Raw genomic sequence first — 15,420 nt, 5'->3', positions numbered from 1 at the left:
GAAAATATATGACAATATTATTTGGACACTATGTGGTAGTATTATTTGGTCAGTAAGTGGCGGAATTATTTCAACACTATGTGAAGGTATTATTTGGACAATATATAACCGTGGCTCAGTGGTTAGCACTGCAGCCTTGCAGCGCTGGAGGCCTGGGTTCAAATCCTGCCAAGGGCAACATCTTCAAGGAGTTTGTATGTTCTCCCCGTGTTTGCGTGGGTTTCCTCTGGGTACTCTGGTTTCCTCCCACACACCAAAGACATACTGATAGGGAATGTAGATTGTGAGCCCTATATGGGACAGTGACTGACAATATCTGTAAAGTGCTGCGGAATATGATGGCGCTATATAAGTAAGCAGAATAATATATAACGGTATTATTTGGACATTATGTGTTGTATTTATTTGTACACTACGTGACGGCTTTATTCGGACAATATACAGTATCACAGTATTATTTGAACACTATGTAATGGTATTAATTGGAAAGTATATGGCTGTATTATTTGGAAACCATGTGGTGGTATTATTTGAACAATACATGATGATATTATTTGGACATTATGTGGTGGTATTATTTGAACAATACATGATGATATTATTTGGACATTATGTGGTGGTATTATTTGGATGCTATGTGATAGTATTATTTGGACAGTATATTATGGTATTATTTGGACAGTATATGATGGTATTATTTGGATACTATTTGATGGTATTATTTAGTCACTATGATGGACTGTAATGGACTGTGAAGTATTGTTAACATGGGAAAAGATGGTATTGTCATTTATGCATGGATGATAATGTTATTTGGTCAATATATGGTATTATTTGGGTACTATATGGTGGTATTATGTGGACAGCATATATTGGAATAATTTAGTCACTACAGTGTGGTATTATTTAAACACTATATGTCTGTATTATTTGTACATTTAATTGTAGTATTATTTGTTCACTACAGTTTTATTGGATACTATAAGATTTTTTATTTAGACAGTAAATGGTGGTATTATTTGGTCACTACAGAGTGGTAGTATTTAGCATTATATGGGGTTATTATTTGACAGGTTGCTTTTTGAGCATAGGATAGTAGAGTTATTTGAAAAACGTGTGATAATTATAAAGGGGGATTCACATACCGCTATACCCCTTCACTCAGCCACTGGACTTTTCATCAGGATGGCGGTGTACTGGTATTGTTCTATATACAATTAGACCCTCAGGTCTATAAGGGACCAAGTACAACTCCTTTTTTTTTCTGGAGGAAGAGATATTTTAACTCAAAAAGTTTCAAAAATTTTTGCAACTTTTTCTTACGACACAACATAAAGTTGGGTCACCGACATAACACGCATATAGAGTTGCGTGCCACTAAATATATCCCTACTATAGACTATGACTTTCCATCTAGCCCCGGCCCAGTGACACAAATAGTGTTTATCTACCCACAGAGTTTCCATAGTCTCGGTCCTTCCCTGTCACACCTCACGCACTTTGTATTTTGGGTGTCCTCTTTCAATGTCCTTCTTATTGACTGATTCTTACCTCTGGCACCAGATTACATGACGAAAAGCAGATTACATTGAGTGCATTTTGCCCGAATGGCCCCAACTAATCTTTTGGGAGATGGGGGAATAGGTAAATTATGGAAACTAAAAAAATCAGACATACACATGGGAATGTAGCCTCCTTCTCATAATTTAATTCCAGCACAAGGAAAAAAAACTTCTAAATTTGTAATTGTACAAAAATAAAAAAAAGATAAAAAAACATTCAAAAATAAGTTGATCTGGCCCCAAATAAAAGCATAAAGTGGGCCCTACACATGAAAGCAATCTTCTAAGAATTACAACTCAAGGGCTTACAATAATTGGTGAATTTTTGAACTTTTTGGAGGCCCCAGTTGTATGACCTTGGGAGCAAGAAACCACAACTTGAAGCTCCTGACCCCAAGGTTATCACCTACCACGTGTAACGTGGTGGAGGTACCTTCAGAGAGTCTCAGAAACAAGGGCCGACGGTAATCCTACCGTATCAGATGAGATGGGTATTAGTACAGTGCTCGAGGGCCAATGACCAGTGGGGTGAACACAAACCTTTAGAAAGGTAGAAAGTTGTGAAAAGTGTATAAACTTAACCCACTGGTATATGATGGACATAGTGGTCCATTGTGTCAAGGAATGGGCCCAGATTATCCACATCAGGATACCAAAGGTGTCTGGCAGTCACATAGCCTCACCATAAACTGGTGGAACTGGTGGATTGGTGGAAGACAAAAGTTCTCAAGCGCTTTTGAGAGTCTATAAAAATAAGAACATCGATCTACACATGGTTCGTCTAAAGTCCACAAAAAGGCACTAACATGAGCTGAAACTACCATGATACAAAGCATATTTGATGATATTTGCATACGGATGATCCATAAGGTCATCTACAACAGTAGACAGGAACGAAGATCTTCCAGGGATCCTTCAAGGAACTTCCCTCCATAAACGCAATATTAGCGTAGACTCAACCATCTTGAGAACTTCATAGCCACCCCTTAGCTATCTCAGCAGAGCACGAGTTTACGTTCTTTATCAATTCCATACTTCGTCTTGTGGGTCTCAAATAGATCCTTCAACTTCTCCACATAGAGTGCGTGGAGGGACGCAATATCCTCAGAAGACGGCGAAGGGTTCTTCACCACCGGGATAGGAGACCCCACTGAAACAGAGAGTAGACAGGAGGACATACAACATGAAATATGTCATAACTCTTTGTAGGGCCCGGTAGGCCTTGGATTTTTACTTTATGTCCAGGAGTCTCCCAACGCAAAGCTGAGATCCTGGAAAACATCTGAAGCTAGTGTGTGGGCCCTCTTCCCTGACTAAAGGGCTTGACTTGGCATTGATCCCTGTGGGACCCCATGACCTTATCTACACCACCGTGATATGAAGAGCTGACATTGATGTGTTGCTGATGAAAATGAGGGTTGTTAAGACAGTGTTGAGTAAATTAATGAGTGTTTTCAGAAGAACCCTTGGGCAAGGGTGTAGCGGGGACTCAAGGTGGCCCGGTGTGTCAACTGTTATCTTTTGGATTCACTCCCATAGATAGCAGTCTTATCGCTTACTACTCTTGCCCCCAGGTTCCTATTAAATGCCAAGCACTACCACAACCAAGATCTTGATGCCAGCCACATCAGGACACTGTATCGGTCTGATTTTGGAAATGAGGAGGATCCACGAATGAGAAATGGTAAGTAAGGGGTTTGGATTCATTTTAGGGTCTGGATCTAGGGGTCTAATGTCTCAGTTTAGTTAGGGATATGATCGTGGAACGGTATTGGGGCTTCAAATCTGGCAAGTGGAGTCTATTGAGGGTCTTTGTTTGTTTTTTGTTTTTTTTTGGGGGGGGGGCTTGCCTACTCAGTATTTCAAGCATATATGGCAGTATAGTATATCGGTATAGCATATCTGCCCATATGGTGGCACAGTGAACCTTTTGTGGCACACGTGTAGCACAGACACTTGGGAAAATCTGGAAAATAGTGAATTGGTATTTGTGGTTCTAGAATGTCAACTTGACGTCAGGGATTCTAGAACAATGTTGAAACTTGGGAAACCTAGACTAGTGGAGATTCACAAACAATATCATCCTGAACATTGGGATTCTACAGTACAAGGATACTTAGGGAACCCCAAAGAATAAAAGGTCTTCAGAACAACATATTATTTAGGTCTTTGGGTCTAGAGGAGTGCCATTAGTTTGTTTGGGGTTCCACAACAGCACATCATTGGTGTATGGGGTTCTAGAACATTGTTTGGTCAAACAATAAAATTACTCAAAGATGACATTAACATCCACCATGATCTAGATAAGTATTCTACTTACCCACTGTGTAAACTGGTCTTCTATGGGGAAGTAGCCCAAAACTATATTGAAACACTCCTCGGCCATGGAACAGTGGTAATGCTAGGCCTATTATCTTTTGCAGCTTGTCTTGGGTGTTTCGAAGCAGAGACCCAGGTGGATTGTTGACTTGATAATAGAGGTTGTTCTCTCCGAATGATAACACTGGCACCAAATGAGCCCTGGATGGAACAAAGAGGAACATGAGTATTCTACACCCAAGTACAGGACCCACTTTGATCATATATCTAATGTTTACTTTCCAATTTGCTTACCCATGGGTCAAGGCCAGTTTTATAAACCCAGTTCTCTTCAGGATCTGAAGGGTTAGTTCTCCAGGTTTCGCATCTAGAGCTTCAGGAGGACCCCCAACTGCTATGACCACAGCTTGCCCAGAACTCTTCTTATTGAGGATGTGAGAAGCACTTCCTTTGTCGGAGGACACAAGACCTAAAATTGAGGACAGACCATGAAAAGATGTTGAGATGCCTAGAAAAGGGACCTCAAGAGAGGTCAACGTATGGGAGGAGACAGTGATGGACAGGGATGGGTGGAGAATTGGAAAGATGTCAACTAGAGAGGACCAAGACCAGTGTAGGGATTATAAGAAGATGATTGGGGTAGTCAACTTACACCCACTCATGATATATTCCCGAAAGAATGGGACTCGGAACCAGGCTGGTAACATAAGGAGATGTGGAGTGAGGCCTGGGAAGAGACTTGAAAATCCTGTTCCTTCGGTGCAAAAATTTCCAAATGCTCCAACCACAAGAACCCCATGTGGATGGAATCCAAAAATATAATTGTGGTGAGGATCAAGGGGTGTTGTCCGGACCAGCTGCAAGACAGGCCACAGAGAAGACTGTTATTTTTAAGATCTAGGTTTCTTAGGTCACCTGGTTACCTATATCAGCCTTCTAATATCTCATGTCTATGAAAGATCCTACAGCCCTACATGGTGCCCAAAAGAGAGACAACTCAGAAGAAAGACCCCTCAGAGCCACAATAAGAACAAATAAGGGGGTCTATAAGGGGTTAATAGTAGACATATCAGTAGATCTTTTTTGGTCAGTTTGGTTCTACTCACTTTCATAGGGAAATAATTGGCAAAATATTTCCATACGGTCCAGCTTCGCACCCATTCCGACCTCCGGCCACCTTTGGATGGGGTGTCCCAGTCTATATACAGCCATACAGAGTAGAGGATGGCCAAGACCCAGTACTGAGAGCAAACCAGGAGGATGTAGAGAACTAGGCAACACTGTGCTGAAAAATTAGGAGATGAAACATTAAGAAGGGGCTCAATGGCCAGGGGTCTGTCAATGCATGCAGTATACAATCTACAGAATAAAGGGGAACCCCCAATAAGTGCAGAACTACTGGGAGGTGTGAGTGTGAACCAAGTATCAGCCCTCCCCTCCACCACACTATAGACTGGAGTCCTAGTATTGCGCTAAACATGGATGGAAGAGCACTTTGTGCGGCATATGAATAGGTTACATTAACAGAACCTTGTGATCAGGCATGGTACTACAACACCATCAGAGAGAGAGAGAGAGAGAGAGAGAGAAAAGGTTGTGAGAGATGAAAGTGGAATGAGGTAGAAGAAGGAATGAGAGAGATGAGAGAGGGTAAGACATGAGAAAGAAAACAGAGAAGGTGAAAGAGATGAGAGAAAGGGATGAGAGGGATTAGAGATAGACAAAAAGATGAGGTGGCATGAGAAAGACAAAAATAAGAGAGAAGGATGAAAGAAATGAGTAAGAAATATGTGAGGAAGATTAGAGCGATAAGAGAGAAATGGGGGATGAGAGAGATAAGAGGCAGAAATATGAGAGAGGGATGAGAGAGATAAGAGGCAGAAATATGAGAGGGAGATGAGAGAGATAAGAGGCAGAAATATGAGATAGAGATGAGAGAGATAAGAGGCAGAAATCTGAGAGTGGGATGAGAGAGATAAGAGACAGAAATATGAGAGAGGGATGAGAGAGATAAGAGGCAGAAATATGAGAGAGGGATGAGAGAGATAAGAGACAGAAATATGAGAGAGGGATGAGAGAGAAAACAGACAGAAATATGAGAGGGGGATGAGAGAGATGAGAGGGAGAGATATGAGAGCGAGATGAGAGAGATAAGAGGCAGAAATATGAGCGAGGGATGAGAGAGAGAAATATGAGAGGAAGATTAGAGAAATAAGAGAGAGATAGGAGAATAGGGTGAGAGAGATAAGAGGCAGAAATATGAGAGAGGGATAAGAGAGATAACAGACAGAAATATGAGAGGGGGATGAGAGAGATAAGAGGCAGAAATATGAGAGAGGGATAAGAGAGATAACAGACAGAAATATGAGATGGGGATGAGAGAGATAAGAGGCAGAAATGTGAGATGGAGATGAGAGAGATAAGAGGCAGAAATATGAGAGGGGGATGAGAGAGATAAGAGGCAGAAATATGAGTGAGGGATGAGAGAGAGAAATATGAGAGGAAGATTAGAGAGATAAGAGAGAGATAGGAGAATAGGGTGAGAGAGATAAGAGGCAGAAATATGAGAGGGGGATGAGAGAGATAAGAGGCAGAAATATGAGAGAGGGATAAGAGAGATAACAGACAGAAATATGAGAGGGGGATGAGAGAGATAAGAGGCAGAAATATGAAATGGAGATGAGAGAGATAATAGGCAGAAATATGAGAGGGGGATGAGAGAGATAAGAGGCAGAAATATGAGATGGAGATGAGAGAGATAAGACGCAGAAATATAAGAGGGGGATGAGAGAGATAAGAGAAATATGAGAGGGGGATGAGAGAGATAAGAGAAATATGAGAGGGGGATGAGAGAGATAAGAGGCAGAAATATGAGAGGAGGATGAGAGAGATAAGAGAGAGAAATATGAGAGGAGGATGAGAGAGATAAGAGGCAGAAATATGAGAGGGGGATGAGAGAGATAAGAGGCAGAAATATGAGATGTAGATGAGAGAGATAAGACGCAGAAATATGAGAGGGGGATGAGAGAGATAAGAGGCAGAAATATGAGAGGGGGATGAGAGAGATAAGAGAAATATGAGAGGGGGATGAGAGAGATAAGAGGCAGAAATATGAGAGGAGGATGAGAGAGATAAGAGAAATATGAGAGGGGGATGAGAGAGATAAGACGCAGAAATATGAGAGGAGGATGAGAGAGATAAGAGAGAGAAATATGAGAGGGGGATGAGAGAGATAAGAGAGAGGAATAAGAATGAGAAAGAGTCAGAAACATGAGAGAAATGGGAAAGGTGAGAGGGGGATAAGAAAGATTAGAGAGAGATGATGAGAGATGAAGACATGAGAGAGATAAGAGAGAGGGATAAGATACTAAAATGAGAGAGGGATGAGAGAGATGAGAAAGGAGAGGGGGATAAGAAAGATCAGAGAGACATGAAGATGAGAGAAAGCTGAGAGAAAATGACAAGAGAGAGATAAGGGAGAGTGTTGGGAGAGTAAAGTGAGAGAGGGGGATGAGAGATGGGGTTAGAGTAAGAGAAGAGAAATGGAGGATTGAGAAAGATGAGAGCGATAAGAGAGAGGAGAGAAACAAAACAAAATGAGAAAGAATGAATGACTGAGATGTGACAGAAAAAAGGAGATGAGAGTGGCGATGTGGTTAGGAGAGGTACTGCAAGTGAGCATCAGCACTTCAAGAGTTAAATGACAATTAGATTAGATACTTATATAGCGTCTCAGGATTTGCTTCTATGACGTGTATGTGTGAACAATCCCTAATGGAGCTAATATAGAGCCCACAGTGCAATGTAATGTGTGACATGGCCTTTTCTACATTACCTACAATACACTCTATGCATAATTTGAATGCAGCTCTGGATGCAACTAGAGGACGGTGCATGATATGACTCCAGATCAGTACAAGAATAGAATTATATGGAATCTGTCAAGACATTAGCCAAGACCATTTTTTACTGGAAATTTCTACAGTTTTCTCCCTAAGACAATGATTAATGTGAAGAGTAGAATGGACGTCAGAACTCACCCAGAGCCAAGAAGGAGAAGGTCCACTGTAGCACTGCGGCCGTCTGCAGTCTCCTATCTAGGGGGACACTTAAAGGGGCAAACTGGATCCACATGGTTCTTATAGACAGGGTACAGGAAGATACAGGGGATAAGAGAGGACGAGCAGTCTAATCCCTGCAATATATAAGTGTACCACCACTCCCTGGGGGCCCCTCTGTCTGAGACACAAGGGCCCAATGCCACAAGGTCGCCTCCTCCTGATATCACCCCTGTCATTGGCTAATGCCATCTATAAGCTATTAAGAAATCATTGGCAGAAGATGTAGCAGAGCAGAGACGGACACCAAGCAGAGCCAAGAGGGGAGAAGAGCAGACGAAAGACTGCAAGACATTTCACAGACTGTAAGAAGTCACATAAAAGTTCACAGAACACATTCAAATTCTTTAGAATCCGGCATGGAACTAGATTAGTCCTGTGCCAAATGAATAGAAGACCTGGTGGTCAGGTGCAGCAGGCGGATATGAGGCTGATCTTATGGACGTAACGCTCCACAACTAATACTGATAAGGTCATGGACAAGCCAATGTATATGATGGCCATGGCACTGAAGAGATACCCAACTGGCCATGTTGGCATCATAAAGCTGGGGCTAGTCCTCACATGCACCTATGGGGGCTAAATAGTATTAAAACCCACACTCCTATTGTCTTCAATGGGCGCGCCATAGATAACTGAGTACTGTAGTTCATCCATCTTTGCCACTGCCATCGAAGAGAATAGGAGTGTGGGTTTGTATGTCCACCAAGTGACACCCCTATATTCAGGCTGGCTGGGGTCTGGCTGAATTCATAATGGGTGAGGGTCTCACCAGTCAGACCCCCCATCAATTAGGTATTTATCCTCTAGGATTATCGAAAAGGAACAACCAGCCGCCATTGAACCCAGAGGACCAAGGGAATGCGTGGTGGAAAAATATTAGAAAATGGCTTGAGAATCAATCGACAGTGATTGTGTCTATGGCTTTAAGGGAATATATTCAGTATATGATAAGAAGCTGATTCATTAGAATGTCTTATTGTTCAGCAAGGTCTTCTCACAGCTTATTATCAAGGTCTCCTGATAAGACGGTTCGGTTGTCCGCCTCCATCCCATACTCCCTTTATTTGGGAAACATGTTACAAGAGCTAGGCCTTATTGTGAAACATTTCCAAGGTCTACTGACAATAATGAGCCAGTGTTGCCAGGTGCTCAAGATGGCGGACGCGGATATTCATGTGTAGGCATGTGACTTTTTTGTATGTGTTTGTGTTTAGGATTCTGCGGCATACAAAATGGTGCCCTGCTTGCTAAGTAGTTACCGTTAGGCTTGGACTTGGCGATACTTGGTCAACTGCGATTGGCCGTAAAATCGTAACATCTCATTAGTGAGAACCTCAAAAACATCCACAATAATTGCAAAAATTACGGCATGGACTTTGCCTCCTCATAAAGATATCTTGGTGTTTTAGTCATAGTAGTGCCGCCGTTGTACCACTACTTGTAGAAGATCAAAAGTCACTGAGGGATCTAAGATTCATTACGATGTTCATGGATTCTGTCCAAAAATTAGTTTGGGGTTGAACTTGTTCAGCCCAAACCAGATGTGCTATTGTCTGGGGTCGGAGTATAAAAAGTGAAGGTTAGGACACATAATAAACAGTTATAGTCTCCTCAAGAAGTTCAGGGTTCTCTTGTGGTCTCCTGGGTAAGGTCATGCAACCCAGGGGACTGCTAGGTTTTGTAATTGGGCCTCAGTGGTCCCATGATGCATGGCATCACCTAGGAGCCTGGAAGAGGATCCCGAGGGATCACCGGACACCAAGAGGATGTCCAGCCTGAGCCTCCATCTATTATACTCCAGGGTCTGAAGACCCCACAGTGAGGAACCCTCAGAGATCAAGTCAGCGTCAAGTCCAAAACTTAAGAAAATTCAGGACAAATCTGGTTCATTCCAAAAACAGTTTGCTCATCACTAGTGACAACAGTAAAAAGTTACAAAATTAAATAAACATTTGATATAGAACAGGGTAAGGGAAAAGGGGGCAACCATTACTTTTAGTCCAACCAAAATTTCACATAGATCCAGCTCCACAAATAAATAAAGGTGACTATAAGCACAAAGGTGAGAAAGAGAATGAGGCGGAGGAGTACGAGGGGAGACATCACATTGGGGTGGGATGTTGGAAAAGTCGAATTATCCAGAGGAGATGATGAGGTTCCTAAAAAAGAGAGAGAAATAACTAAGCAATAGACAATATGCTCTACATATAGGCACTACAAATTATGGTGGGAATGGTCATTAGGATAGGTACCATGTGTGGGGTAACGTTCCTCAGAGAAGAAGAGAGGAACCACCAGTTTATGGTATTCCAAGGCTATAGCTCATGACCAGGATCATATCAATAGGTTTAGGTGGGTACATCAATCCCATCATGGGTCGGTCCAAGTTTTTATCCTCTTACCATAAGAGGAACATTCTCCTCATTGGCCCATCTGACCAATCCTAAGCATAAGTCATCAATATTTAAGTCCCGGGAAAAGTTCCTTCAAGATGGAAATTTCTACTACATGAGTAAAAAACCCAAAACTTTGAGATGTTTTTTAAAAAAAATGTTGACCTTTTTAGTATTATAGTGTAAATGTCTTTCCTTTTATAACTCGCCCCCATTGATCGGCCTCGTAAACAAGTCATCAGAGAGGCACATCTCATCCTGCTGCCCCAGGTCAGATCAACAGGAGAGGCTTGTGCCAACCTAATGCGTTCAATCAGCCGTGTCTGGCATCTAGCCCAGTCCACGGCATTGTGTGTGATGGGTGCATATGAGAACAGGATGGCATGTAGGCATACACAAACTCATACCTGGTTAAACCCAAGATCCTCTGTGGATTTGGGAGGATATTTCCGAAAAACAACCAGGATGGGAACATTTTTAACCAGTTAGGGGCATCTTTTTGAGAACTGTGTTGGGGCCCATAGATGTCATTGTATAGCAACTGTTTCTGCAGTCAGGAGGTGACTTATATGGAGTTCCATATTCAAGAGAACAACATTGTTATCAAAGGCAAGTTGATATTGGCAACCATTGGAGGACCAGTGGTCCTTCTAGTTCATGCTGCTCCTAAAACACAATCCCATGAAGTCAGGAGAGCAGGGCAAGATCCTCTACTGTCTATCCAAAAATGGAATTCAGGTGGTGAAGAGGTTGGCCTGATCTTGGTCGCTGATGGCCCGTCCACTGTATAGGAAGACAATAATTCTTTAAATGGAACATGAGGGTTGGGGGACCCAGAACAGATTTTTCATAAGCTCCTAGGTTCTTTAAGTTATACCTCAAAAAGAAACTGGTCTTGAGTTGTCTGAAGACCAAAGATTCTGGGATGGTGATGGTCCAATAGAAATTATGGAAAGGAGATGCAGTCCTGAGATAACCACTTTAACCCATCCATTATCCTACACTACCAAGTGTATGAACGTCATAACTCCTAGATCATCAAAGATGTCACCACAAGCCTCATAACTGCCCTATAGGTCACTGGGGATGTAACCGTGAAACTCATAACTGCCCTAGATCACCCAAGGATCGAACTATGAACTTCATCAATCGCTTAGATCATAATGTATGCACCTCATCACTGCCCTAGATCACCAGAGATGAAAAAAATGGATCTCATCACTGCCTTACACTACCAGGGATGTAACCATGAACCTCATCACTGGCCTAGGTCACCAAGGATGAAACCATTCAACTCATCACTGCCCTAGATCACCAGGGATAGAACCAGGAACTTCATCACAAACCTAGATCATTATGGATGAAACCATTAACCTTACCATTGTTCACTAGGCATGAAACCATGACTCTTAGTACTGCCTAGATTACCAGAGATGAAACCATGAACCTCATCGTGGATCTCAATCACCATGGATGTAATCAAAAGTGTCAACTATGCCCTATATCACCAGGGTTGAAACCAATAACTTCATCACTGCCCTAGACAATGATCCTCTTCACTGATATTAATCACCATGGATGTAACCAACAACCTCATTGTTGCCCTTGATCACCAGGGATTCAATAGGAACCTCATAACTTGGCTAGGTCACCAAGGATCTAACCAAAAAGCTCAAAGCTACCCAAGATCACCAGAGATATAACCATGAACCTCAACAATTTCCTAGATCACCAGGGATGCAACTATGAACCTCATAACTTGGCTTGGTCATCAAGGATCTAACCAAAAAGCTCAAAGCTACCCAAGATCACCAGAGATATAACCATGAACCTCAACAATTTTCTAGATCATTAGGGTTCAAACCATGAACTTCAATACTAACTTAGATCAACAAGGATGTAACCAAGAATCTCATCACTGCCCTAGATCACCAAGGATGCAACTATGAACTTCATCACCAGCCCTAGATCACCAGGGATGTAACCATGAACCTATTCATGGCTGTAGAGAACCAGGAATGTGATCATTAATTCTGGTTAGTGGGTAACACTATTGGACTTTGGAAGGAACTGGAGAAAATTTGAGTCCATTTAGATAATAATAAAATACATGGGGACTCCTGAGCAAGGAGGCTCATAAAATGTCCATCATAACAGAAATATGTTGATACCCACCTGTGAAAGGACATTCCACCACACTGACCAGAGTCCCATTACCTTTCTTGTTGGTGATAGGTAGAGGGCTGTGGATTATCACTGCACAACTAAAAAGAGCATTGTCCTCTGGAGTCACATCACCAATAGTCATCAGACTACTTCCTGACAAATCTGATTTGAGGGACACCCGAGGGTCACCCAAGATTGTTATATTGTTCTCCTTGATGCCCTGCTTATCATTGAACTCATAGATAGTGACATCCTTCCAAAACCATAAGAAAGTAGCAGCAGATGGAGAAGTTACGTGATGGGTAATAGTGCAGCGAAGGACAATTGAATCTCCTTTACATACATGAACAGATTCTGGCCATTGAGAGACCTTCCAAGACCACACCGAACCTGAAAGAATAAGACCAATGATGATTTAAAAGAACATTATACTGGCTGTACATATATAATTATATACAGGAGATACCCAGGATATACCGGCTGTACATATATAATTATATACAGTATATACCCAGGTTATACCAGCTGTACATATATAATTATATACAGTATATACCCAGGTTATACCAGTTGTACATATATAATTATATACAGGAGATACCCAGGTTATACCAGCTGTACTTATATAACTATATACAGGAGATACCCAGGTTATACCAGCTGTACATATATAATTATATACAGGAGATACCCAGGTTATACCAGCTGTACTTATAAAACTATATACAGGAGATACCCAGGTTATACCAGATGTACATATATAATTATATACAGTATATACCCAGGTTATACCGGCTATACATATATAATTATATACAGGAGATACCCAGGTTATACCAGCTGTACATATATAATTATATACAGTATATACCCAGGTTATACCAGCTGTACATATATAATTATATACAGTATATACCCAGGTTATACCAGATGTACATATATAATTATATACAGTATATACCCAGGTTATACCAGCTGTACATATATAATTATATACAGTATATACCCAGGTTATACCAGATGTACATATATAATTATATACAGTATATACCCAGGTTATACCAGCTGTACATATATAATTATATGCAGTATATACCCAGGTTATACCGGCTGTACATATATAATTATATGCAGTATATACCCAGGTTATACCGGCTGTACATATATAATTATATACAGTATATACCCAGGTTATACCAGTTGTACATATATAATTATATACAGGAGATACCCAGGTTATACCAGCTGTACTTATATAACTATATACAGTATATACCCAGGTTATACCAGCTGTACATATATAATTATATACAGTATATACCCAGGTTATACCAGATGTACATATATAATTATATACAGTATATACCCAGGTTATACCAGCTGTACATATATAATTATATACAGTATATACCCAGGTTATACCGGCTGTACATATATAATTATATGCAGTATATACCCAGGTTATACCGGCTGTACATATATAATTATATACAGTATATACCCAGGTTATACCAGTTGTACATATATAATTATATACAGGAGATACCCAGGTTATACCAGCTGTACTTATATAACTATATACAGGAGATACCCAAGTTATACCAGCTGTACATATATAATTATATATAGTATATACCCAGGTTATACCAGATGTACATATATAATTATATACAGTATATACCCAGGTTATACCAGCTGTACATATATAATTATATACAGTATATACCCAGGTTATACCGGCTGTACATATATAATTATATACAGGAGATACCCAGGTTATACCAGCTGTACATATATAATTATATACAGTATATACCCAGGTTATACCAGATGTACATATATAATTATATACAGTATATACCCAGGTTATACCAGCTGTACATATATAATTATATACAGTATATACCCAGGTTATACCAGCTGTACATATATAATTATATACAGTATAAACCCAGGTTATACCAGTTGTACATATATAATTATATACAGTATATACCCAGGTTATACCAGCTGTACATATATAATTATATACAGTATATACCCAGGTTATACCGGCTGTACATATATAATTATATACAGAAGATACCCAGGTTATACCAGCTGTACATATATAATTATATACAGTATATACCCAGGTTATACCAGCTGTACATATATAATTATATACAGTATATACCCAGGTTATACCAGCTGTACATATATAATTATATACAGTATATACCCAGGTTATACCAGATGTACATATATAATTATATACAGTATATACCCAGGTTATACCAGCTGTACATATATAATTATATACAGAATATACCCAGGTTATACCAGATGTACATATATAATTATATGCAGTATATACCCAGGTTATACCGGCTGTACATATATAATTATATACAGTATATACCCAGGTTATACCAGTTGTACATATATAATTATATACAGGAGATACCCAGGTTATACCAGCTGTACTTATATAACTATATACAGGAGATACCCAGGTTATACCAGCTGTACATATATAATTATATATAGTATATACCCAGGTTATACCAGATGTACATATATAATTATATACAGTATATACCCAGGTTATACCAGCTGTACATATATAATTATATGCAGTATATACCCAGGTTATACCGGCTGTACATATATAATTATATACAGTATATACCCAGGTTATACCAGTTGTACATATATAATTATATACAGGAGATACCCAGGTTATACCAGCTGTACATATATAATTATATACAGTATATACCCAGGTTATACCAGCTGTACATATATAATTATATACAGTATATACCCAGGTTATACCAGATGTACATATATAATTATATACAGTATATACCCAGGTTA

At 40.2% G+C, this 15,420-nt stretch overlaps 1 protein-coding gene across 1 annotated transcript; it reads right to left on the bottom strand.

The window, feature by feature from the left end:
• Nucleotides 1-2,206: 2,206 nt before the first annotated feature.
• Nucleotides 2,207-8,050, bottom strand: LOC142204711 (2-acylglycerol O-acyltransferase 2-like). The gene is made up of 6 exons (XM_075276023.1): nt 7,922-8,050; nt 4,988-5,166; nt 4,534-4,738; nt 4,176-4,350; nt 3,883-4,082; nt 2,207-2,712 (listed from the first exon to the last, which is right to left on the bottom strand). The coding sequence occupies exons 1-6, from the start codon at nt 8,013-8,015 to the stop codon at nt 2,558-2,560; spliced, it is 1,008 nt and encodes a 335-aa protein (XP_075132124.1). The 5' UTR covers nt 8,016-8,050; the 3' UTR covers nt 2,207-2,557.
• Nucleotides 8,051-15,420: the final 7,370 nt, after the last annotated feature.

This window comes from Leptodactylus fuscus, chromosome 5 (genome assembly GCF_031893055.1).
Source record: "Leptodactylus fuscus isolate aLepFus1 chromosome 5, aLepFus1.hap2, whole genome shotgun sequence".
NCBI lineage: Eukaryota > Metazoa > Chordata > Amphibia > Anura > Leptodactylidae > Leptodactylus > Leptodactylus fuscus.
This window is presented reverse-complemented; position numbering and strand designations above follow the sequence as displayed.

What these genes read in the sequence shown, in the direction of transcription:
- LOC142204711 (XM_075276023.1), bottom strand. Translation starts at nt 8,015, where the DNA reads ATGTGGATCCAGTTTGCCCCTTTAAGTGTCCCCCTAGATAGGAGACTG. An exon ending in GGAATATATCATGAGTGGGT is followed by an intron (nt 4,351 to 4,533) that starts GTAAGTTGACTA and finishes CCTCAATTTTAG; the next exon opens with GTCTTGTGTCCTCCGACAAA. An exon ending in AAGACCAGTTTACACAGTGG is followed by an intron (nt 2,713 to 3,882) that starts GTAAGTAGAATA and finishes TCTCTGTTTCAG; the next exon opens with TGGGGTCTCCTATCCCGGTG.